Below are 27,681 nucleotides of genomic sequence, written 5' to 3' on the forward strand. Positions count from 1 at the left end.
TCCCTTGGCCTTTATGGCAGCCTTGCATCGCTCCGGCATTGAGTCGATTAATTTTTGTAATCGACTTATTGGAATTTGATCCCACTCATTTTTTAGAGTTTCAAACAAAGCGTTTTTGTTTGAATAATTTTGGGTTTTTACACTACGTTTCAATTCTTCCCAGAGATTTTTTATCGGATTCAAGTCGGGACTTTGACTTGGCCACTCAAGAACTTTAACTTTTTCACGATTTAATAAGTCACTAATATGCTTTGATCTGTGTTTGGGATCATTGTCTTGTTGAAAATACCACTTAGCTGGCATGTGATGTTTAGCATATGGTAACATCTGAGACTTTAATATGTTTGCATACATGAACCGATCCATTTTTCCTTCTATTCGAACTAATGGTCCAACTCCAGACCGTGAAAAACATCCCCAAACCATCACACTACCACCTCTATGTTTAACTGTGGGTATTTGATACCGATAATCGTATTTTTTGTTTACTGGACGCCGAATGTACTTGATACCATCAGATGACATTAAATTAAATTTACTTTCGTCACTCCATAAAACTTTAGACCACTCTAAACTTGACCACGATATATGCCGTTTCGCGAACTCAAGACGATACTTCCTGTTTTTTTTCGATATTAAAGGTTTTTTAGCCGGTCTTCGGCCATGTAACCCTAGGACCTTTAGGCGTCGTTTAACAGTAGAAACATGAATATCTACGTTATATTTTTCTTTTAATTCATTTTTTATCATTACAGCGGACATCCGTATATCATTTGCTGATAAATTTTTTATAATATGATCGATGTAAGAAGAAGTTTTTCTTGGGCGGCCTGTTCGAGGCTTACTTTCGACAGTTTTTCGTTTGTTATAGACTTTATTCCATAAGCTAACTAACTGTCGAGACAGTTTAAACAAACGAGCAACTTCTGTTTGTTTCATTCCTTGTTTTAATGCATTAATAACGGCTTTTTTAAAATCACTAGAATATTCCTTGCACTTAGGCATATTGAAGTAACCACAACAAGTAAATATATGTAATAATAAAAACTAAGGAACAAGTAATCTGCGAGAGTTTTTCAAGTCAAATGTGTGTCAAAATACTTTTGAGCTCACGGTAAGTCAAGTACGTTCGGTGGCGCGGTGTGTAAACAAACAAGTTGTAATTTGATACGCTTAAATAGTCGCAATTACACTACTCTACATTATACTCAATACATTTTCCGATAGGCTTTTATTTTAAAAAAATATTAAAAAATTTTATGTTGTCAAAATACTTTTGAGCGCTACTGTATATATAATCATATACAATTACATATAATTATATATAATTGCATATAATTATTTATGATTATATATCTATCTTCTATATATATATGAGCGAAATACCACTCACTCACTCATCACGAGATCTCCGAAACTATTTGCCGGATTGACTTGAAATTTAGCATAGTTACTCCATTCGTGATGTAGACGCTCGCTAAGAACGGATTTTACGCAATTCCTAGCCAAAATGGATTTTTCGTCTACCATCACGTATGCTACCCCCTCCCCCCTCTCATTCTTCCCCTCCCTTCCCGTGCCTTCTTCCCCCTTCCCTATATCTCTCTCTCTTTTTTTTTTTAGAAAATGTCATTTTGATTCGCCAATCTAAGAAACCATCAAGTGGCACCCATCAATTATAGAACTCACCCCCCACCCCCGCAACCACTCACGCTAATCAACCGTTGCCATGGTTACCGTTGCAATGGTTACCGTTGCTATGGTTACCGTTGCCATGGTTACCATTGCCATAGTTACCGTTGCTATGGTTCCGTGGCCATGGTTACGGTTACTATGGTTACCGTTGCTATAATAACTGTCAAAATAAATGAATTGTAATAACAAATTCGGTTGTCAACTAAATTCAGACAAATATCTTTTGATTTCAAATTTTATCGATTGATTGTTGGGACAGTAGGAATTAATAATCATACTTTTTTTAAGAAAGAATAGCTAAATCATTAGTAACTGATATAGCTAATATGTATTGTAATGATCATAAAGGATGAACTCCATTATATCATAACACAGCTAAATATAACATAAATTTATTAAGTTGATTCTGTTAAATGATTATACTGATTTTAATGATTAAAATTAAAATGGTAAAGTGTGTCTGATGTATCTTTTCTAAAATTTTACAACGATAACGTTTAATTGTTATAATAAAAAGGTTGATGTAAGTTAATTCTTAATAAAATGAATAATAAATATTTTTTTTAATACCACTTAATTTGTAATGAATTTCTTGATAAAAAAGATTTAAAATATTCATTTTTATATTTATAAGCAGAAATAAATTTACTCATTAACTTATCGATGTTAATTTTCAATCAAATTTATATAATAACATTGTTGTTTATATTCTCAATTAATATATGATTTATTTCATAATCTTGATTACTAATATTCATATTTTTATGAAAAATGGTGCTGAAATAAGAAATAATAATCTGAATTAACAATCTTAATAACGTTATTGAAGTTGGCGTTCAGACAAAAGAATAATATAACATATTTATTTATGTAATTTATTAACAAATTCAGAGCTGTAAAAACAATTATTTTATAGATAAAAAGCGATATCATTTTGTTAAGATTGATGAAATTAATTATTTTGTTTATATTTTTTGTATGGGTTACAAAATTAAATTTTATTGCATGCCCAGCGAAGGGCGGGTATCTATGTCTGCTATATATATATATATATATATATATATATATATATATATATATATATATATATATATATATATTATATATATATATAAGAGATTTCCACGTATATACTCACTCATCACGATATCTCTGGAACTATAAGACCTAGAAACTTGAAATTTGGTAGGGATATTACTTTCACCATGGAGAGGTCAGCTAAGAACGGATTTTAAGAAATTCCTCCCCCAAAGGGGTTTGCGGGGGCGTTAACAATGAAAAATTCCCGTTTTTAAACTATAGCTCCTATCGACTACAAATTTGGTAGGAATCTTCTGTAAGAGATGTAGAAATAATCTATGAACGAATTTTACGATATCTCACCCCCACAAGGGGTTGCGGGGGTGGCTATTAACAATGAAAATTTTTAATTTTCAAGCTATAGCTCCCATCGACTTCAAATTTGGTAGAAATCTTCTGTAAGTGATGTAAAAATAATTTATGAACGAATTCTACGATACCCCACCTCACAGGGGGTTGCGGGGGTGGGTGTTAATAATGAAAATTTTGAATTTCTAAGATGTAGCTCCTATATGCTCCAAATTTAGTAAGAATCTGCTATATGTGAGGTATCAATGATCTAAGAGCGGATTTTATAACCTATTCCCAATATGGATTTCGGGGTGGGTGTTAACAATGAAAATTTTAAATTTCCAAGCTATAGGGCCTACATGCTCTAAATTTGGTAGGAATCTTCTATATGTGATGTAGAAATAATTCATGAACGAATTTTACTATATCCGACCCTAAAAAAGATTGTGGGGGCGTTCACAATGGAAAATTCCCGTTTGTAATACATAGCTCTTATAGACTCCAAATTTGGTAGGAACCTTCTATATGTGACAGAGAAATAATCTACGAGCGGATTTTACGAGAAACCACCCCCAACAAGGACTGCGGGGATGGGTGTTACCAATAAAAAATCTTAAGTTCCAAAACATAGCTTCTAAAAGGTGTAAATTTGGTAGGAATCTTTTATTTATCATGAGGAGATCATCTCAAAACGGATTTCAAAAAATTATACTTCCGATAGGGATTGCGGGGGTGGATGTTAAAATCTAAAATTTTAATTTCCAAACTGTAATTTCTACAGACTCCAAATTTAGTAGGAATTTTCGTGTATAATGTCAAGTTCGGCTGAGAACGGAATTTATCGAATTCTAACCCCAAAAGGGATTGCGGGGGCGTGAACAATGTAAATCTCTCATTTTCAAACAATAGTTTCTATGGATTCAAAGTTTTGTTGGAACCGTTTATTTATAATGTAGAAATCATCTCAAATAGGATCTTACAAAATTCCTCCTCAACATAGAAGTGCGGGGATAATAATAGTAAAAAAATTTATATTCTTCAAATACTGTTCCTACAGATATAAAATTTGATAGAATCATACTCTCTAAACATGAATTAGTGAAAATTCCCTTAAATAAGTGAATTATTCATTTTTGGAAAAAAGCCACGAGAATGTTATAGTGATTGCACATTGAAAGTTACAATGAGTATTAGCTAGAATAATCACATAGATAAAAGGTACAGGCCAATCCGATGGAATTTGGAATCTGTGCAAGTCAAAACAATACTCGAATTTAATTTCAAGTCTAGATCTAAAAATACAATTCTATTAAATTCTAAATACAATGCTAACCCGGGAAAAAATGATCAGGACTGATCAGACCTGTTCATATCTGATCAGGCCTGAAATCCGACCTGATCAGGCCTGTTCATGTATGATCAGGCCTGAAATTAGGCCTGATCAGACCTGTCCGTGCCTGTTCATGTCTGAACCGTTAAATATGCTCAGACCTGATCAGACCTGTCCATGCCTGTTCATGTCTGATCAGATCTGATCATTTTTTCCCAGGAAGTGCCCAGCGGAGCGGGCGAGTAACAGCTAGTAATAATATATAATTAGATGCAGCATTTTTTTATAATTATATATAATCATATACAATTGCATATAATAATATATAATTAGATGGAACATTTTTTCAATAATTATATATAATTAGATGTAACATTTTTTCAATAATTATATATAATCATATATAATTTCATATAATTACCCTGAATAAAAAAAAAGTATTGAGACAAAGAAAAAAGTATTGAAAAGTATTGGATTGACTAGAAAACCAATACTTTTCAATACTTTTTTCTTTGTCTCAGTACTTTTTTTTATCAGGGTATATATAATTAGATATAGTAATATATAATTTTATATAATTCTATAGAATTGTACAAAAGTTACAAACATTATTATATACAATTACATGAAATTATATATGATTATAAAAAATTATATATACTAGCTGATACCCGCCCGCTTCGCTGGGCATACAATAAAATTTTATGTTGTAACCTAGATGAAAAATATAAACAAAATGATTAATTTCAAGAAGATAATTAATATAAATTTTGAATTAGAGAAAAGTGATTGTTTATGATAACCGGTGTTAGCGAGTATTAAATATATGAGAAAAGTATTTTATTATTAATAATCAATCAATCAATGGGTCAGTTAGTCAGTAAATCTGTCATTAGACAGATTTCCGCATCACCCATGACGTACTGTGTAGTGAGATGCGTTCCCATTATAATAATGTTATCCTAAACATTTAGTCTAGACCGGATAGGTCAAATGGTAGAGTAGCCGACATGTCACCGGAAGGTTCTGGGTTCGAATCCCTGTCCGAGCTATCTGAATTTTTCTCGCATATTCTGTAAACTCTTATTAAGAAGGTCCTTCCTATTTCTTTCTCAATCTCTTCCTCCTCCAATTATTCTGTTACGTGAATGTTGGAACGCTTCACGTAATAATTATCCGTAACTCCTATTCTTTTCCGCTTCATAGTATTATTTAATTTTAAAAATGTCAATAATTTTTAATTTTAAAAATGTTAATAATAAAATACTTTTCTCATATATTTAATACTCGCTAACACCGGTCATCACAAACAATCACTTTTCTCTAATTCAAAATTTATATTCATTATCTTTTTGAAATTAACCATTTTGTTTATATTTTTCATCTAGGTTACACCATAAAAATTTATTGTATTCCTATCGAAGCGGGCGGGTATCAGCTAGTTATTAATAAATTCATAACAAATTAAGTGGTATTAAAAAATATATTTATTATTACTCATTTTATTAGAAATTATCTTAAATCGACCGTTTTTTTATAATAATTTAACGATATCGTTGTGAAATTTTAGAGAAGACGCATCAGACACAATTTACCATTTTAATTTTAATCATTAAAATCAGTATAATCATTTAACAATATCAACTTGATAATATTTATGTTTAATTTATCTGTGTTATGATATAATCGAGTTCATCCTTCATGATTATTCCAATACATATAAGTTATTTCAGTTATTAATGATTTAGCTATTCTTTCTTAAAAAACGTATGATTATGAATTCCTACTGTCCCAACAGTCAATCGATAAAATTTAAAATCAATCATTTTGACAGTTATTATAGCAACGGTAACCATGATAACGGTAACCATGGTAACGGCAACCATGGTAACGGCAACCATGGCAACGGTAACCATGACAATGGTAACCATGGCAACGGTAACCCTGTCAACGGTAACCATGGCAACGGTTGATTAGCGTGGGTGGTTGTAGGGGGGTTGAGTTCGATAATTTACGGGTGCCACTGATGGTTTCTTAGATTAGAGGGTCAAAATGATATTTCGCTCCCAAAAAAAGAGAGAGATATAGGGAAGGGGAAAGATTATAGGGCACGGGAGGGGAGGAGAAGAATGAGAGGGAGGGGAGGGGAGGGCATATGTGATGGTAGACGAAAAATTCATTTTGGCTAGGAATTGCGTAAAATCCGTTCTTAGTGAGCGTCTACATCACGAATGGAGTAACTATGCTAAATTTCAAGTCAATCGGGCGAATAGTTTCGGAGATCTCGTGATGAGTGAGTGAGTGGTATTTCGCTTATATATATATAGATATATTTCGTATATAAACTGATAAAAGGATTTATTAACTATTAGAAATTTAATTTGTTTGAAGACAATTATTTAATTTATTAAATTTTGATAAATTTTTTTTAACATTCAACAAATATTTATTTGGAAGGAAAGTACATTTATTAATAGTTAATAAGTATTCATTATTAGTTAACAAATATTTATTAAAAGTTAATAAATATTTTGTTGAGTGAATTTGTTTCACTTGCAATGTCATATGATATAAAGATTGCTTATAAACAAAAATCATCTTTATAAATTATTTGCATTAATTATATTACATTATAATAACGTTTATTGTAATATACCGAATTCTATTACAGCTCATAAATCATTTATTAACATTAAATAAAGCTTATTAAATATAAACAAATCCTTCTATCAGTACAACTATACGGAAATCATATATAATTATATATGAATCATATGCAATTGTATATAATTTTTTTCATCTCAGAGTCTGATACTTTGATGATTAATAATTTATTAATCTATAGTATTTTTTGTGGATGAAATAATAGGAACTGTATTAATTAAGTTAACTTATAAAAATTGATTATGTATACGATTTGTATTACTTGTAATTATTTCAAACTCTGCTCTACGAGTAAGTCTTGTAGGTAATATTACCTATATAGGTAAACAGGTAGCGCGTCAGCGTTATCTAATTCTGTATAATTATATCTAATTTTATATAATTATATAGGGCCATTTTTCATATATAATTATGTATAATTATATATAATCTTTTTTACCCGGGTAACGAGTGAAAAGGAAAGAAATAGCACAAAATATATGTCGTGATTGAAACTACCTTAAAGCATTTTCTGCTATATTAAAACAGAATTGGAAAAAAACTAACAGAATAAAAAAGAATATTTTTTTGATTAATTAATAAAAAAAATTATAATTTTATCGTTTTGTTGTCGAGATATAATAATTTAGTAATTTTGATACAGTATTTCCATGGTTAATAATGATTTGACAATACAGTGGATTCTTGGTAACTCGAACTTTGTTAAGTCGAAATTCTCAATAACTCGAAAAAAATTTGTATTACCTTCCGTTGAACTCTTAAATACGCGATATCTCGAATTATTTAGACTCTGTAACTCGAACTTAGTGTCGTTTCCCTTCTAGTATCGATAAGGGATATTTATACTCTATAACTCGAATTTAAGAGAGAAACTCTATAAGTCGAAGTTAGTAAAATATAAAGACGTTTTTCTCCGAAGTCTCCAAGCTTATAGCAATCAAATCTAAACTCATATAGGAATGTTTAATGCTTCTTATATTCTTGTTTGTAATGTATATTTTATCTTTAAGTTATTTTCTTGCAAATCAAGTGTTTTCTTAATTTTTTTGGTCTACTTGCAAATTTTGAACATCTTATTAAGTCGAAAACTCGTTAACTCGAAGTTTTTATCGCTTCCTTTGAGGTTCGAGTTATTGAGAGTCCACTGTAGTATCAACTTTCTGATAATATTAAATGCAATATTTCTGACCACATTATACCACAGAGGAACTACCTTAACAACACAAATCTTGTAGGAAGTTATAAATAGGTCAGTCGTGAAATAAATAAAAATAAGGTCAGTTCAAATTTAAAGAAACATAGGACATGCAATCTTTATGAAAAAGGATTGCGTTACGAGAGACGTCCTTACGGTTGAGCGAGTCGTCACTTACTAATAACTTTTTAACAGGCGAGACCATCTTTTTCTCGCTTTGCTCTCACGGAGTTCAACGGAACTATCTCTGTCGCACTCCCAACAGCAGAGCAATTGCAGTTTCGATTGGTTTCACGAAACGAATGAAATTTGTGGTGAAATAGTTTATTAAATTATCTATTATCTCTAAAAACGTTTTTTCAAAATTTCCATTCGTTTCGCTAAGCCGATTGAAACTGCAATCACTGGTCTCGGCTGTTAAAATAAAATATATTTTACAATGAGTTCTGAACATATCTTCTAATACTTAAGCATTACCGATGTTTTAGTTAACAAAAAATATTTATCCACAACTCTACAGGGAAAGAGTTTTAAGTCTCATAAAAAGAAAAAGTCCTGTGATGACCCAAATGTCCGGGGTCATAAAAACAGAGTCGGGACTGGATTTCCTTTTTAAAGCATTTGACCCAAATGTTGAATAAGCTGAATCAGTGATGACATTTTATTTTAAATTTAACAAACGATAAGAAATAATATAAAAAAATTATAAATTAAGATTCATTTTTGTACGTAGAATCCAATAAATCCAATATTCTACGAGAAAATTCATAAGAAAATTATAGGAAAAAAATTGCATTTTTGCTTTCTTCGCAAGTTCCACGTTCTACGTCTTTTTTTGAGTAATTCCATTATAGAGCTTTGTTAGACGGGTTTATCCTCTTTACTGTAAGCGGTTTACGAGCCTTGTACAATGGTTTTTTAAAGAGTTATCGTCAATCAAAGCAAGATCGTATAAGGGGCAATTAATTACTCGAGAAATAATGATCGTACAGAAAATGTAATTAGGATTTTTCAAACTCTAGGGCATTCTTCACAGGTCGTATCTTTTAATTATTGACAAAAAAATGTTTTCCAATGCGAAAATGTCGAATGGAAAAGAGGTAAAAAATAGCGACATTAAGAAATTGATTGTTGACATAACTTGGTAAATAATAATGAGTAGACTAACAATGTTTACTATTTCGTTCGACCTTAAAATTTCTCAAGCAAACAGAAAATATCAAAGCGCTGTGACTTTTCTGTGATTACGTTTAGAACGATTGAGTATTTTGTTTTTGCTAAAAAAAAAAATAATTTCACGATATGTTCCATTTTTTTTTAGGTTTCAAACTTTCATAACTTATTTCAGCAATAATCTACTTTTTTTTTGTCTAAAAACTTTTTTTCAATATGATATTTACTCATTTGATTTTTTTTTTTGCGAAACTGTATTTTAGAAAATCTTTTCAATAGTTTGACATCAAATAAAACTCAATAGATTTTAAGAAATGTTAAAAGTAACATTTTCGATAAAATATTTTTTTCAAATTACTTAGAAATATGCAAACCGCATCAAAATTAGTTCAGTTATTTGATATAATAAATAAAATTAATTATGAAAAAAACTATATACGATTTTGAATTTGTTGATATCAGTAATAGCCTTAAGCTTTTCTAAAGTTATCCCGTTTCATCCCTTGTCAGAGACCACAGTCTATTGATTCTTCTTCAAAGTATATGCTAATTTGAATAAAAAACGAATTTTTCAAAGTTTTATGGCATTTCCATCTACACTCGGGATTAAATTTACAAATTACGGAAACTTGGTTGTCTATAATGAAAGGAAATCTTCCTATTTATAAGAGAATGATTTTCAAATCACATCGTAACAATCTCAATTTTTTTTCTGTATTCTTTTGATGAAGCAATTGAAAAAAAAAAAATTAGGAAAACGGTTGACCCTAAAGGCCATCCCTGCAACTTCCCGCTAATTCCGTTAATACCTGGCCGCTTTTTTGAGCTCTTCGAGCTCAAAAGTACAATCTGTGTGTTGTTTTAAGCTCTCCGAGCTCAAAAAGATACCTTTTCTATGCTTTTGAGCTCTTTGAGCTCAAAAGTCTGATAGAAGTTTCATGGAACACTATTTTTTGAATGTTCATACCGCAATAACTTTTGAATGAATGAACCGATTTTTACGCGGTTGGCGGCATTCTACGTAGTTTTTTAAGCCTTATAAATAATTTCTAAGTTTCAATTGGTCAAACTAGAAATTTCGGAGTAACTCTGAAAACACTTTTTCGGTTTTCTTTCGTTCACGATATCTCTCGAACGAATCAACCGATTTTGACCAGCTTGGTGGCAATCGACGTGGTTTTATGATGTTAAGAGCTGATTAGTTTTTGGAATCGATCGGTAGAGCTGTTTGAAAGTTATTCCAAAAAATGTCGAAGTTATGTTGAAAAAATCCTTATTTCCAAATATTTCGTCGAGGATATCTCTCGAACTAATCAACCGATTTCCACGTTTTCGGCGGCAATCGACGCGGTTTTTCAACTTCTGAAATTATTCTATATCATCAAAAACGATCCGAGAAGAAATGACGAAGTTATGTGAAAAAAACACTTTTTTCGGTTTTCTTTCGTTCACGCTATCTCTCGAACGAATCAACCGATTTTGATCGGGTTGACGCCGATCGGCGTGGTTTTTCAAGCTTAAGGGCGGATTAGTTTTTGAAGTTGATCGATAGAGCCGTTTAAAAGATATTCCAAAAAAACTACTTTCAAAAATGATTTTTTTCTTATTTTTTTTAAGATTTTTCAAGATTTCTTAAAATCTATCGGTCCGAATCGGTTCAAATTCTCAGGAAATCTAAGTTCAGCGTAGCCCTTTCGAATGGCACCAACCGCGATGAAATCGGTTCAACCGTTCAAAAGTTATAAGCGAGTCACATAGTCACACACACACACACACACACACACACACACACACACACACACACACACATACATACATACAGACATAGTGACAACATCGCGGGGGTAGTCAGGGAAGCTTCCTGTGACCTTCAAACGTCGAGATCTGATGAAAACTCGATTTTTGCCAAACGGGGTAAAAACAATAACTTCCCGATTTTTGAAAATCTGAGATTTTTAGCGGGAAGTTAAAAATGATAAGTTTGTTTGGAAGAAATCAACTTTTACTTTGAACAAATCGAAATTAAAGTATGGATCTAAAAATAAGTATTGATATTCTAATAATATATTTTCTACTTACGACAATTGTGTTTGCTATAGTTTATCATCTGTAAAATTCTGATTATGAAAATAAAATGCTTCTTATTTTAGGAAGTCCTCATTCTTAAATAACCACTGAACTTAATGAGTAAGTAGTTTTGAAGTTGTGAGAGCAATTCACATAGTCATAATGTGAAACATCAATATTATCTTTCCCATCTATTTACTACAGAAACATCTAGGTTTTAATATATTAATAACTAGACAAAATAAAAAGTTTTTTAAATAATGAAATTTTTTATAATTAAAATAAAATATTTACTTTATTTAAAGAGAGTTTCAATTTATAAGAACATTTCTTTGATTCAAGAATATTTATTTTACAATAAAGAATTTCTTCTTTCTACAAATGTTATGATAAGTTTTATATTTCGCAGATGATAAGTAAATAAATAAATATTTTGTACCGAATAAACAAATCTAAAGTGACGTTGTTTACCCTTCAATAATAGAAATATAGTTCAATGTTAAAGCGATCGATAACTATAATGCAGCTGTTCACTCACTGCATACACTTATTTCAACTATCATGCCAACTTATTAACATATTAACAATTGATAACGTAAAAATAAATAGTTAACTTCTATTTGTTTCTTCTTTGCCAAATATCCGGTGAATTTGCATGCTAGCGACTTGTTAAATCTTATTCGTCGATCACAATGATTTATTTTTTAAAATTGTTCGAAGTAAAAATGGAGAAAAAAACAAATGAAATGAAAATAAAAAATAAAAAGCCTCATCATTATCCACAGCAATTTTAAAGCTTTTGTACTGGGACATGTACTTATATTTTACGTGAGAGTCCAATTAAACTAAAAGGGTCAAAGATAGGAGAAACGTCGAGGCTTACAGGTCACATTGTCGTCACGATCTACTTCTGTAAACTTTGTGATGTGTGATAATCATCTGATGAAGCGTAACTTTGCCAAGTTCTCTTCAAACTGCTTAACAAGCAAGAATAAATTACATGATCAATAACTTATTTAGTTAATAATCCAATTATCAACTGTCGCAACTACATTTAACAAAAGTTTTATAATTATTCTGGGAGGGTTCCACCTACAACTAGAGTTCTCAATAATTTAATAAGCATCATGCGAAATTTTTTACCAAACTTCCTGCCCAATCTTTTCTCTAATTCTTGTTTTGCTACCAGAACGTTACCTTGATATTTTTTCGCCATTTCTTTAACTTTTTCCATAAATCGGGATCCAAAGTTGTATTTCCGTAAATGCTCTTTGAGAATTCTTAACAAAACAGACATTATATAATCACCTGAATCAATGAGTAATTTTTTAACTTTTCCGATCAAGAAATCTAATCTTGCTTGATCTTGTTCAATTTCCTTTAATGATACTTCTCCTTCTTCTTCAGGATCAACCGGTGTTTCAGTGATAGTTCCATTTTCCTCATTTTTATTCGACTCATCAGTCTTAGAATTTTCTCCATTATTCACCGTATTTTCTCCATTCTCTGTTCCAGAATTAGCTTCCGTCGTTTCCTGATTTGCTTTTAAGAATAAGAGTATGTATTATTAGTCCACATTTGTTATTTTTCAGGAAAACAGATAATCTTCTTCATTTTTTTTACCTGGAAGATTCAGAGTTTCTCCAGTTCCTGAATCAATTATAAATAAAACTTAAAATATATACATATGCATACAAAATATATACACTGAGAAAAAAAATTTATTTTGAGAAAAAAGGGCATTTAAATTAAAATTTTTGAAAATTTTCAACACTTTTTTTAGCTGAAGAAATCAAATTTTTTCATAAAGTAAAATTTTTTCCATGCAGAAAGAAACAATTCGAAAAAAAGTCAGAAAGAATTTCATTAAAAACTTAAAAATTTTAATGACAAAAAACTATTTTTATTTTAAGGGGTTATATACAGTTAGAATTTTCAAAAAATCGATTTTTTTTTATTTCATTTTCTTAATGTACATATATTTAAGAATACACACAGAAAATTTCATATCGTTCCGGTGAATATTTTCGAAGTTACACGCAAATAAAAAAAAAAAACTTGCATCCTATGTAAAGTGGTTTTCAAACTTTGAACGCGTTTTTCTCAAAATGGTGTTTACAAAGTCAGTGACCAACATTACTCGAAAACGGCTAAACCGATTAGTCTCAAATTTTAACACGAGCTTCTTAAATATATTTTTTAGTAATTAATCGAAGATTTTTTCTCACCGATAAATATTTTTTTTTTTTATAAACAATTTAAGGCCGAAATGTTGATCAAAAATCAATTTTTTTTTTTTTTGAGAAACCGCCATTTTGTCAAAAAAATTTATTTTGCTTATTCCTTCGATTAATTACTAGATTTAACATTACTTTAACGAAATCTGTTCGGTTTTTTAATTTCAGAGGATTCAGTTCAGAGATATAGTAGTCACCGCAAAACGTCTTTTTTAAGAGGAGCTCCCAGAGATCAACTGTAGCTCCTTTCCAAATAAATATTTTTACTAATACTGTCTTAAAATACAGTTAAAAGATACCATAATATGTGCACAAATTTTTAGATCAATAAATTTAAAAGTTTTCTCAGAAAAAATTATGGAAAATTCGCTTTTTTTCGGCCTTCTAACTGTATATAACCCCTTAATGTATTTAATAAATTTAAAAATAATTTTTTGTCATCAAAAACGTTAAATCTTCAATGAAATATTTGTAGACTGTCTTTTACATTGTTTATTTCTGTATGAAATAAAACTTTATTTTATAAAAAAAAAATACTAAAAGAAAAATGTTTAAAATTTCCAAGAGTTTAAATTCTTGTAACAAAAGTTCTTTTTTTTCTTGATTGTAATTTTTCTTCTCAGAGTAAAGAAACAAAGTTATATTTTTAACAAATTTACGAACCTCTGTAATCTATATTCGTACTATGCTGAACATTTTTTATCCGATTAACTGAATTATTATTCAATCGCTTCTTATGTAATTCGCGTTTCTAAAATCATTCAAATAAATATTACATTAATTTATAATTTAACTAGCTGACCCGGCAAACGTTGTTTTGCCATGTGAATAATTTCTAGAGAATTTCTAGTGTAGAAAAAAAATAACTAACTAATTGGAAGTGTATAAGGATGTGGAATATGAGTGAAAAAGGCCTGGAGCGCTGTGAACGATGAGGGAATGTTGTTTAAAAATAACAAAACACCAAACATTAATTGTTTTAATTTATTAAAAGTAATAATTATTTATATAATTAATTAATTACATAATATTAATCTCTTAATGCTGCAGCGTGAACAATATTTTTTGTTAGCCCGTCTTTAGCTAATACAAACAAACTTGATGGTTTACCCACTCGAGAGCATGCAACGTATAATTGTCCGTGTGAAAAACATGGTGTGCTCAAATCTAAGCCACAAACAGACATTGTTTGGCCTTGGGATTTATTAATAGTCATTGCAAATGCCAATCTAATCGGAAATTGAATACGCTTAAATTGAATTGGCACATCTGTGGGTATAATAGGTATTCGTGGTATCAATATATTTTCACTTCGAAACTTGCCATTTAAAATGGTGCCTTCGATAACGTTTTTCATTAATTTTTTAATGACTAATCGCGTACCGTTTCATAGCCGTGGCGGGTTCAAATTACGAAGCAAAATAATTGGAGATCCAACCTTCAATTGTAAGTTATGTGGTGGCATGCCTGGCAAATCTAGTGAGTTCAAAAACTCTGTTGGAAAATTTACAGCTTCAGTGTCATCGCAAACTGTATCAATAGATTTATATGATACCAAGTCCCCTGGCAATAACTGTTGTATCTTCAGATTTAAAATGTCAACGTCCACATTTTTTGCAGCTAACATTGCTCTTTCTGCAAGCCACTCGAGATTTATGTAATTCGTGTGTACATTGGGAAATATTTGTTCGATGAGAGCATCTTGCGAATCAATGATTGTGCAGAAATCATTCGCTAATTTTATGTATTCAATTTCAGCTATAGTGACTTTTCCATCACCGATATCTAAGAGTTGTTTTGAGAATGTTTCAGCGGATGGATCTTGAAGCATTTGAACGCGCATATTTACTTTCAGCTGTACTATTTCAACATTACGCCACAATGTCGATGATTTTAAGCAGGCGTTGATTTCATCAGCGTATGTTGAACGTGGAATGACGGGAAGTGTTTGTCTGAAGTCACCTGAAAGGACTAACAGAGTGCCACCAAATAGTTTGTCGTTGTTTTTAATATCTTTCAATGTCCTGTTCAACGCCTCAAGCGAATGTTTGTGTGCCATGGTACATTCATCCCAGATGATAATTTTACACTGTTGCAGCACTGTGGCTATGGACGATTGTTTTTTTATGTTGCACACTGCGTCAGGGTTATTTTTAATATTTAGTGGTAGCTTAAATACTGAATGAGCTGTTCTGCCTCCATCCAATAAAGTTGCCGCAATGCCCGATGATGCAACGGCCAATGCGATGCCATTATTGGATCGTATTTTGGCGAGAATTAGCGAAATAAGGAATGTCTTGCCAGTTCCACCTGGTGCATCTAAAAAGAAGAACCCACCTTGTCCTGCTGAAACTGCGAGCATAATGCGGTCGTAAATGGTTCTTTGTTCCTCATTCATTAGTGGGACATTGCGAGTAACAATCGCCGCCGTTTCTACAGTGTTGTACTGCATTTCACGATTCATTTCAGTGTTCATTAAATCAGTTGCACCTCGATTTGGCGAATTCATACCGAAATGACTGAGTGGTAAGTTGGCAATGATAATGCAAAGATCCTCAATAGCAATCAATGCTTCATTGTATATATCGTCGCTGAATGTTGTCGCTAGATCATTACACCGTGTAAGATGGTGATGCAATATATCATCAGTCATTGAATCTTTGTGATTATCCCACAATATCTCTGCTCGGGCTGGAAAACATGTAGTCAACACTATAGCGAATAGTAGACGAATTTGTATTGCTGTACAGTTCAATGCTGCTTCAGCAAGCATACATTCCCACTGATTGTCATCTTTTAGCAAGCCGAATGCAAGGCATGCATCTTTATACGTTGTATACTGTTGCCCATTCACTTTACGTATATCTTGAAATGACAATGGGCCAGTAACATTAACCAACAATAGTAGAAGATAAAAGCACTCAGTCTGTCTTGGATTCACTGTAAATACTCGCCCCAAGGCGTTTGATTTGAATAAATTGGGGCATGCATCAACTGGTGAGCCTTACTTGCGGGGTATCCATTGTTTTGTTTGAGCCTATGTGAAATAGCGTGGTACTTGTGAATAGAGTAAAGTACGTGCGAAGGCATCAAAATCATCCACACGATTACACAATTCAAAAAATTCAGTGAGTGTAGTTTTTGTTGGATTTATAGCACGATCAATCGCTGTCTCGTTCGTGAAATATACACGCTGACCATTTTCAAGATGAACGGCTAACTGAACAACTGCTGGATCCCGTTCATGAATTGGAAAACCAAAGATACGCCAAACAGCTTCATCGGAGCTGATGTACCGACCTATTTGGTAGAGCGTTATTTCATCGTTTTTATTTACTGGAGGAGCATTCACATTGGTATTTTCCACTCTAAACACCGCCATGTCACTGCCTTTATGGACATACTTGCAAATGTATTTGATGCTCTTCACAGAACTGCAGAACTCAACATTAATATGAGCATTGTATGTTTTGCTCAGCAGGGGCGAATATGGCACGTCCCAACGATTGTCAATATCAATGTCTGTGTTGCTGATGTTTTTAATAAATGATTGTCCGCCATTATCTGGATTCCTTCGACGATATATTGGATATCCGTCGACATTTGTGATTGTATCGTTAGTGAAATCTTTAGGGAAATTTTTTGTACATTTTCCATCTGACATGCAAGGCGATGAACGATTAAAAGTACCGCATAGGCCATGAATCATGTTTGCTGTAACAATATCAAACAGCAATTGATCAGTAGACGGATCGGGAATTTCTGCAGAAATTATATTATCTATTTCTTCAGGACGGATTTTGTCGATTAACCAAACCAAAATGTGGGAATGAGGTAATCCTCACTTTTGCCACTCAACCGAATACAGCCAGCAACGTGTGGGACCGAATACATGTGATTTAGTAATAAAATTTATTAATGACTTCAGCTTTTGTCTAAACACACGTGCTGTAATGTCATGACGATGTATTGCATTTTGGCCAGGCAACAGCAAAGATGTAATCTCTGGCCATTTTGGATTACATGTGAACGTGATAAATAAACACGGTCGCCCATATTCGCGCACGAAAGTCAGAGCATCCTGTATATACTCTTGCATATGACGTGGACTGCCTACGTACGATGATGGTAGAATGACAGAGTTACCAATTTCGGCGGCGTCGGCGTTGTTGACAATAGCGTCTCGCAAGTAAATGTACTCTTCCACACGTAGCTTGAGTTGATTATATCGTAAGTATGGCATTCTTTGTCCATAGCACCAATTACTACTTTTGAATGAGCATAATATTCAATATCGGGCTCATACTGGAATGCTAGACGCAGAAATGATGTAGCTACAAATGCTCGATGTGCCTGTTGGCGTTGTTGGTCATTCGCTCTGCGTCTATTGACAGTAAAACGGTGTGATTGTCGTTGTTCTAATCTCATGACTTCATTGCGTTCAGCTCGTGTATCGTCTGATTGTTCTTGACGTAATTGCGCCATTCTCACACGCGCTCCAGTATTTTCTTCCTGAACTTGTTCTTCGGTTCTTTGGGCTCTTCTATTTCGAATGCTTCTAGATTTATTTGTATCACGGCTTAAATTGGCCCCTTTGCGTTTTGTTGGCATTGTTCACTGTACAATACAAAACACACATGAATAGAACTGATTGAATTATTTAATTATTATATTAATCATTTATTTTATCTTTGATTACATTAAATATACATGTCAAAATTAGATAGTTTCATGAAAGCGAAAAATTTTATGTTTCTTAATTATATCGAAAATACATATTGTTAGAAATAGTGAAAAAAATTCTGTCGAAGTTAGAGCTCTTATAAGTAAACACAAAAAAATTTCCCAATTGTAATAAAAATCTAACTTTCACCGAATTCGTTTTTCACCATTCCCAACAATATTTTCGTTATAAATAAGAAAGAATAATTTTTGATTTTATAATAAACGTAAAAAATAATTTATACTTACAACTCAATAACCGTTGTTTGCGGGAACTCGTGACACGTGTTGAGTATTTTAGAGGTTATGTAAGTCACTTAATTAACTGATCGTGCGATTTACACTCAAAATTAATAATTTTATTAGTTATTAATAATCTGAACAAAAACAGTTTCACTGTAAAAAAATCGCGCCAAGTCCACGTTCATAAGACTATTAAGAAAAAAAAATTTGTTTTTTTCTTTACAAAAAGATATAAAATTAAAAAATTAAAAAATTCAAGTAACCGATATAATTGTTTATGATTTTCGGAAATTAAAAAAAATTTTGTTGTAAATTTAAAAATTAAAAAAAAAATTTTGGAACGTACTTGGTGTGCGTCATTGAGTATTTCAATTTTTTTAAAGTCTAGTAAATAAATTTTACGAATTTCATTAAAAGTAAAATATTTTGCAACACCGCACACTAAATACGTTACAAAATTTTTTTTTTAATTTTTAAATTTACAACAAAATTTTTTTTAATTTCCGAAAATTATAAAAAATTATATCGGTTACTTGGATTTTTTTATTTTTTTATTTTATATCTTTTTGTAAAGAAAAAAACAAATTTTTATTTCTTAATAGTCTTATGAACGTGGACTTGGCGCGATTTTTTTACAGTGAAACTGTTTTTGTTCAGATAGTTTATACTTCGGAATGAAATTTTACTATTTTTTAATTTAAAAAATATGTAAAATTGCCATGAAATATAAACAATTGTGATTATTAACAGATTTTAATAATGAAATAATAAAATTAAATAGGGTCAATAATCCCTGATAGCCAAGTCGGTCGCAACTTTCCGTCGATTTACTGCCGCAACTTGTCACCAAGTTGGCAGCAAGTCTTGGAAATGAACTTTGTTGTTCACCAAGTTGTCGGCAAAAATTGCTTTCGAAACTCTTTCGCACCAAGTTGACGACAAGTTTCTCAAGAAATCTGGCGACATATTGCGGCAGTAGATTGGTCTTGTTTTTCTCAGAAACTTGTAGCCACCTTGACGCCAACAGTTACAAATTCGGAAGTTGACCGCAAGTTATCGCTAAGTTGGTGGCAACTATCTGACACCAACTTGGTTGGTCTGAAACTGTGGCTATCAGGGATGGGGACCCTGTCTATAATAAGAGATTTTACCTTAATTAACGTTACAGCCGGTTACTCCAAATATTGATCATTACCCAATAAATATTGATCGCCTATATGTTCCAAATACTGGCCTGTAATATCATGCTTACTAAACTTGGAAATAACTTTTATTTTTAATCTATAATAGTTTCGACATCAGGTAATCTATTCACTGACATGTTAATAATTTCAATATTGTTGTTAGTTGTTCTATATTCGGATACAATATTATCTTCAGTATACTCATATTTAAATCAATCGCCGAAGCCATACTAATATTGGATAAGGTAAAAGCTCCAGTATATGATCATGTACCAGTATATGATCACTCCATGTATTTGTATATCTATATTCGCAAATATAGGTATACAAATACATGGAGTGATCATATACTGGTACATGATCATATATTGGGGCTTTTATCTTACATTCGATAATTTACAACACTAATTGTTGACCAGAATATTATTTCTGTTATCAACATAATTTTTCTGACAAAAATGATTGATAATTAATCTTCGATTCTCAATTGTTTTAACAAATACTAATTTATTAATTATGAAGTACTAGCGCGGATTTTCGCAGAATTAGTTAGTTTTTTTTTTAGTAAAAAACAAAAATAAAAGGCGTCGGACTTCGACAAAATGACGGTTATTCCGAAAAAACCGAAATATTTTATAGATCCAGGCTTCTGAAATTTTTTTCTAAAAACTACAGTTTTCGCAGTCTAGTCGAATAAAAAAACCGGCTCTCCATTTATTAGTATAGATAGATTTGATAAATTTAATTTTACATAAATTAATCACAAATGTACCTACCCAACACGGAAAGGTTAAGTTCTAATCGACGGTACTTTGGTAAAACCTCGTATCTCTCATTTAAAATACATAGAAGATACGAGGTTTTACCAAAGTATCGTCATAATGACCAATTTTTCCAAATTTCTGACATTTGTACAGTAACTTATTTTTTTTTTATTATAACAACTGCATATATTTATGTCGATGCGGACAATTATGTACTGAATATAAAATTAAATTACTAGATTTTTTTTAATCAATTTGTTATGATGCGAGGTCAATATTTGGTTCCTTTACCCTATGTAGCAAAAACTTTTTTCCTTTGGTGTTCAAAACAACATGCTTTAACTTTTGAAAATCATTTAATTTCAAAGCAAAAAAATATAAATGTAAATAGAAATATTTTTATTAACATTTGATACAAATCTAAAAAGGAAATAGCTGTAAGTTAAAAATTTATAAATCATTATTTATAATTGAAGAAATAATTATAATTGAAGATTACGATTTTTCCCACGAGTAAGAAAAAAAATTCATTTTATTATAAGTAATACAAACACACCGTCTCACAAATTATTATAAAAACTTTCTTTTAAAGTAACATCTCTGTACTTTTCTACTAGATCTGCATCGCCTTTGTTCCGTTAATTTTTTCGTTTGATTTGATATGGATATCATGTATGTCAACTGGAAATAATTACACTGAGACAGTCCTTTTACAAATCCAGGAACCTTGTCTATTCAAAGCTATACCTTTAGTCACTTTTATATAAAAAGGTAATCAACAGAAAAAAGTCAGAATTAAACTTGAGATTTATGGTTTCTTAAAATTAAAATTCTACAAGAGCCTTTATAATTATAATTTTACAGGCGTAATTACTTTTTTGAATAATTTATTAATTTATACACTGAGAGAAGAAATTCCTTTTTTAAAAAATGAGCAATGTTATGATAAGAAAATAATAAGTTAAAAATTTTATTTCTTATCTAAAGAAATAAAAATCTTTCTCACAGTAACTTTCTTGTTAAATAAAAATTTTTTTGATTTGGAAAAACGGAATTTTAGATCTACAACTTCCGAATTTTCATCGAAAATTGTTTTTTCCCAAATTTAGAAAAGTTTTTTTCAACAAGAAAATTACTGTAAGAAAAAATTTTATTTCTTCAGATAAAAATAAAATTGTTAAAAAATTAATTTTTTGTTACAATAATACCCATTAAAAAAAAAAATTTTTTTTCTCTCAGTGTTTTCTTTAAGTTTAAATAAAAACATTTTTTTCTTAATCAATTAGAATTAAATTTGTTTTTAATTCTTAACTTTCTGCTATTTCTAATTCGATTTTCCGATTCCGCCTTTTTATTAAACAAATAATTAAATAGGTTTATTATTATCTTAGCTTTTGTTTTGTACTCACCATTCTCATAAATTTAGACAATAAAAAAGTAATTCTTATATTCTGCGGTTGAACGGAGATTGATCGAGTACGGTTAAATTGGGATTTCGAGATGTTACTCCGTTCTTCAAGATTTGTCATGTTCAATAAATATTTTTCTATTAGCGAATGAAATTTATTATGTTTATATCCATTTGAGTCAAAAATTTTTGATGTCGTGGACTTAATTTCTTCTTGATTATTATTGACAAATGAATTAATTTCTACACATTCAATTGAAAATATTGAGATTTGTGCTGCTAAAACTTAAAGAAAAATCAAATAGTTACCGCGGGTATATTGTTATTATCATATTATGTTTAAAATTACTAACTTATAAAATAGATATAAAAGTAATGCATTTTTGTTTGATTTATAGAATCAGCATTCTATGTATTAGAGAAGTTAACTGTTTAGTGTGCATATTTTTTTCAATACTCAGACTAATCTTTGTAAACCGTCAAGTTTAACTTTTACGACTCTCGTGTCAATGTCATGCTTATCTATAAACAAAATAAACAAACAACGGAAAATGTTTCTTGATAGTGCTCAAGTTAAATAATTAATGTCATTTATTGCAATAAATAACTATTATTGATTGAATTTTTTAAAAATGTTCTATATTAAATAGTTTCTTAGAGTATGATATTACATCGTAAACTTTTCACTGAAAAGAAGCGAATATATATGTAGACTATTAAAGTATGAAATGAAAAGAGATAAAACGTGTCCTAATTCTTTTTCTTTTTAGGAGCAAAGTCGCAGCATTATTGCTCAACAAGCATTTACAAATAAATGGCATATCAGCGGGCTTAGGATCATTGCCGCCTGTAAATCCTTCAGTACCAGATTCACAAGCGGAAGAACCACAAATTACTAGCAGTAGTAAAATGAAACGAGAAAGAAAAGCTGCCAGGACTCTGGGGATTATCATGTCTGCATTTCTAGCGTGTTGGCTTCCATTTTTTTTCTGGTAATTGTTTTGTGAAAATTATCAAAAAATTTTGCAATTGATTGAAAATTAAAAAAAATGTGACTATTTTTCAAAAAAAATACAGCTATTAAATATAAATCAATAAAAACGCTGATTAAAAATGAAATTGATTGAAGAGAAAAAATTTTTAATTAAGGACATTTTTTTAATGAGTTTAGAGATCTTAAACCAATCGAAAAATTCTTGAACCACGTAAAGTTGACTTGAAATAAATAAAAGACCATTCGGCAACCGAAATGGAAGTAGATTTCTCAAATAATAAAAACGTATTTTTTATAAAATAATATTAATAATAATATATAGCTTAATTTATTGATTAAAAAAAAAATTCAATAACTAATTTAAAACTAATTTAGTTCGAAAAATTTTCTTGTAAAGTAAATAGTTTCTCGAATATTTATCAAATAATTTTAAAGTTTATGAGATTTTATGTATCAATGACCAAATCTTAAGTGACTGCTTTAGAAACGACAGTTTCCAAGTTAATAAGAATTTTGGAACCAAATGAAATTTTAATTGAAGAAGACAATATTTAGAACTAATTTGTGACATGCTTACTGACGACCTACCCGAATAGATTACACGAAAGACTGATCAATACCATGAGTATTAAATCTACATCATGTTTAGACTATAATACAGCCAATAATTCTTAAACGGCTGCAACAGTAAAACTGTTTCTTTAAACGAACTCTAAAATGAGCAATATTGAGTCAGAAAATGGCTAAATTTTTTAAAAGTTGCTACATGAGGACAGCTGCAATAGTTAAATTTTTATGAAATCTACTAAAAACACTTTTCAGTTCAAGAATTTTTCTGCTTGATTCAAGATGATCAAACTCATCAAAATAATGTTTTTAGTTCAAGATTTTTTCTCTTTAATCATGTTCATTTTTTATCAGTGTATGAAATATAAAATTTCACCTTGAAAAAAAATTTACTTCATTAATAAAATAAAAAAAAAAAATCTCTTCAAAATTTAACTTTTGTACAAAAATGTTCAGTTTTCTTAATTCAAGATATTAATTCTTGAATTAATTAATTGAAACTCTTGAATGGGCTGAAAGTTCTCCTGAAAAATTTTACAATAATGTAGCATCTTACTATTTTTTAACGAAATACAAATATTCTTCGCCCAAAAATTTCTTCTTCTTTGATAAACATATCACGTGCCAAAAGCTAAAAGAGCGCGTAATTTTTTTTCCATCGCCAAACTGGTAGACATATTCTACGCATATAAATCAAACATTGATTTTCCGAAGCTAAAGCTCTTTTATTCCTTAGGAATTAGAAAATTTTTAACCCAAAATTCAAAGGGCCTATACATTTTTTTCTGAGCAATTTACTAAAATACTTATTACGCCTTAAAAATTAAACTAAAAATGGTGCAATCAAAGGGGCGTATTCTAATTATACGTTTTATCAAAATTAAAATTAGAAATATTTTTTGAAAAAATAGCAAAAAAAAGTTTGGAAAATCCAAATGAGCATGCCTTAAGCGCTCATGTCATACATAAATTATTTAGATCATAACAAAAATTATTCGTTTTTAATTTGAATTTTCCCGCGAGTAGTATTATCCCCTCTGTAGGTCGAGCTAAAGAAAAATTTTAACAGATGGTAAAACAGTTAGTAATTATACCATCATGTATGTATAGTTTCTGCTTGTTTATAGTTATTTCAATTCTATTCATATATGTAATACTTCTATATGGACAGTTTAAATGGGAAGGAATGTCCCACTATTAAGGTGCCGACATATACTATTTTCTCTCTCGTCCCAGATACCTGGTTCACGTTGCGCATGCTTGAGAATTCCCCATGATATTAATAGAGGGGGAAGAATGAGGGGAATAATTTTGTGGTTATGATTCTGTTTACAAATATATTTATTATTGTAATTCAGAAAAACAATTATAAATTTTAAAAAACTTTTGCAGTTAGACGATTAGTTACATTTTTTTATTTTATTATATTTCACTAATATTTTCACGTCCAAGTACTTAAGATATAATTTAAAATTTTTTACAAGCATTTCCAAGAAACAAAAATAGTTTAAGTGAGGTTTATTTTTTTTTTAATTTCAAAAATACTTCTTCTTTTTAATAAAATTATTCTTTTAAATTCTCCTAAACAGTAAAAAAATAATTGTTCAGTATTATTTTGTATTTTAAAATAAATTTGCATTGAATTAAAAAAAAAATTTCACAATAACATTCCTGTTTTGAATAACCCGCTGCTTTCCCCTTTGCGCACAAAAGAATGCGCAGAACCGAGCTGGAACCTCAGAGGACAGAGAAAGTGTTATTCTTCTGTCTTTCTTAGTCGGAACAGCTTCCACTTATAGAAACTGTCCATATAGAAGTATTACATATATGATTCTATTTTTGAAAAATAATATATATGGCTGCTGAAATCGCAGAAAAAGTCACCGATTTGACAATCGAGAAAAGTGATTTTTGACAAAGTTGTGGTGTTATCAAGCCCATAGCTCCCGTGAATACCACGCTCTTATTCATTTAATTGATCAGAAAAACGAGCTTTTTCTGAGAAATCTTATTTATACGTTAAGAAAATTTTTTTAACGTGTTCTGTAGTTACTATTATTTATTTCAATATGCTTTTTATCCATAATTTTTTTCGTTTAAATTATGAAAATCACGTTTTAATCGAAATCACGATTTTTAGGCGAGAGTAGAGCATACCTGCGCGCTTTGCGCTTACGGCATGCAATATATAGAAGCTCGAAAAACTAATGCTTTAATTTTCTAAAAAATTATTCTGAATTATGGTATACACATAAGCCAAGACATTAAATAACAATATTTTTTAATGAAAAATTGATATTTTCATTTTTTTTTATTGTTTAATTCTTAATGGATTTTTAATAAAAAAATGGGCCATAGTTAAAAAAAAATTAAAGAAAAAATCACTGAATTTTGTTTTTTTTTTTTTTTGTAAATAATTTTTATAAAAAATTTTTCTTAATGAAAAATTGATATTTTTATTTTTTTAATTATTTACTTTTTTACGAATTTCAAGAAAAAAAATGTACCATGAGTCAAAAAAATTTTAGTCATCTGAATATTATATTCAGAAACTAAATTGCTGCGAAACTGAATAATTATTTTCATTTTGCTTTATTTTATAATAATTGAGCATTGTATACTAGGCTCTTTTCTGGATCTAACTTGTCTTGTGAAACTATTTGTCAACGTTTGTATTAGAACTCAAATTTTTTTGCGCCCTTTTAGCTTTACGATACTCTAATTTTTTTTTACAGATCTGTGTTTTGAACGATTTTAACACAAATGGCTAAAAATATTGTTTTGTGATGAATTTCTGCTACTTTTCATATCATTAAAAACGATTCTTAAACAAAAATACATTTCAGAACATGTTGAAGCAAAAATTTATTTTTTGTAAAAAAAATTTTTTTGTTATTTTTAATGAAAAGATTAAATATTAAACCACGTTATTCATACATACTTAAAATAAATCCTGACTAAACATTAAAAAATAACAAATAATTGTACAATTCGAAAATCTAAACTGAATTAATAATATTTGAACTTGCAGGTACTTAATCACAGCGTTGTGTGAGACATGTGAAAGTAGTAGCACCGTAGTAGGAGCAGTGTTCTGGGTAGGCTACTTCAATAGTGCCCTTAATCCACTTATCTATGCCTATTTTAACCGTGAATTTCGTGCAGCCTTTCGCAAAACTCTTGAAAGTTGTTATGGTTTCTTAGCACCTGTACCAGATGTGAGACAAATCCACAGAAAACATGATTTCGTTCACAGTAATGCCTCATCAGAATTGCACATACACAATGCCGCTCGAGGAAGCGAAATGACTAATGTCCACATGGAGGCGTGTATTTAAATATAGTTTTTAGATCCGTTAGAAAACTATTATATTAATAAAAATCCTGTTATAAACCGTATTTTTATTAAAGTGATATAGTAAGAAATTTGTTATTAATATACTCGACTCACCATTTATTTTTTGTAATATCTTATATCCTTTATTTTATACTCATATTTGGGAGATATAAATTTTATAGTATTATTTACACAACATATGCCAATATAATTACAATAAATAATGTGTCGAGTAAATATGGCCAAATTTTAATATTTTTATTAAGAATTAATAAAAGTTAAGATTTCCCGCCCGCTAATTCTTTTGAGAATCCTACATAAGATTATTAAAAGCCCTGTAAAATGTTGAGTGGTTCGAAAAATTAATAAGTAAATTCTTACATAAAACCTGTAAAGTATTTTAGGGTAAGAAGACCATTCGCTCCGAGCTCAACTCATATAAATTTTCTATGAGTGTATTTATTAGGGTGTCCGTTATTTCCCAAGTTGATTTTTTTTCGCATATTCTGATGAGAAATTGAATGCTCTACAAAAAAGTTCTCTTATAATTTTTCGATAAAATCATTCCTTTAGAAGTTATTTGTGGTTAAAGTTGTGTTTATAGTTATTATCATAGTTTTGCAGTCTTGCTATAAAGTTTTTTGTGTTATAATCATTTATTTTATCTATAAATGTTTCAAAAATTTTATCAAAATGATTAATAGTTACAGTAACGTTAACAATACGATGT

The 27,681-nt window shown here is 30.2% G+C and overlaps 2 protein-coding genes across 3 annotated transcripts in view; one reads left to right on the plus strand and one right to left on the minus strand.

Moving 5' to 3' along the window:
* LOC123271278 (octopamine receptor beta-1R-like) overlaps window positions 1-27,051 on the plus strand; it is a 46,426-nt gene extending 19,375 nt beyond the window's left edge. Inside the window, exons 3-4 of the mRNA XM_044737557.1 lie at window positions 22,824-23,045; window positions 26,646-27,051. Coding sequence (XP_044593492.1) covers window positions 22,824-23,045; window positions 26,646-26,952 — 529 coding nt within the window. The 3' untranslated portion in view covers window positions 26,953-27,051. The remainder of the gene's footprint in view (window positions 1-22,823; window positions 23,046-26,645) is intronic.
* LOC123271283 lies at window positions 11,888-22,518 on the minus strand. 2 transcript variants are annotated; one of them, XM_044737569.1, is made up of 5 exons: window positions 22,407-22,518; window positions 22,055-22,338; window positions 14,396-14,483; window positions 13,119-13,145; window positions 11,888-13,037 (listed from the first exon to the last, which is right to left on the minus strand). In XM_044737569.1, exons 1-5 carry the CDS (start codon window positions 22,432-22,434, stop codon window positions 12,568-12,570), a joined length of 897 nt encoding a protein of 298 aa, XP_044593504.1. In that variant the 5' UTR covers window positions 22,435-22,518; the 3' UTR covers window positions 11,888-12,567. The 2 variants fall into 2 exon arrangements, with proteins under 2 accessions (XP_044593504.1, XP_044593505.1); XM_044737570.1 differs by lacking the exon at window positions 22,407-22,518 and having other exon boundaries at window positions 22,055-22,391.
* Window positions 27,052-27,681: the final 630 nt, after the last annotated feature.

This window comes from Cotesia glomerata, linkage group LG9, assembly GCF_020080835.1.
Source record: "Cotesia glomerata isolate CgM1 linkage group LG9, MPM_Cglom_v2.3, whole genome shotgun sequence".
Taxonomy (NCBI): Eukaryota; Metazoa; Arthropoda; class Insecta; order Hymenoptera; family Braconidae; genus Cotesia; species Cotesia glomerata.

What these genes read in the sequence shown, in the direction of transcription:
- LOC123271283 (XM_044737569.1), bottom strand. Translation starts at nt 22,434, where the DNA reads ATGCATTACTTTTATATCTATTTTATAA. An exon ending in CTTTTATATCTATTTTATAA is followed by an intron (nt 22,339 to 22,406) that starts GTTAGTAATTTT and finishes TTTTTCTTTAAG; the next exon opens with TTTTAGCAGCACAAATCTCA. An exon ending in AGAAACTCTGAATCTTCCAG is followed by an intron (nt 13,038 to 13,118) that starts GTAAAAAAAATG and finishes TATTCTTAAAAG; the next exon opens with CAAATCAGGAAACGACGGAA.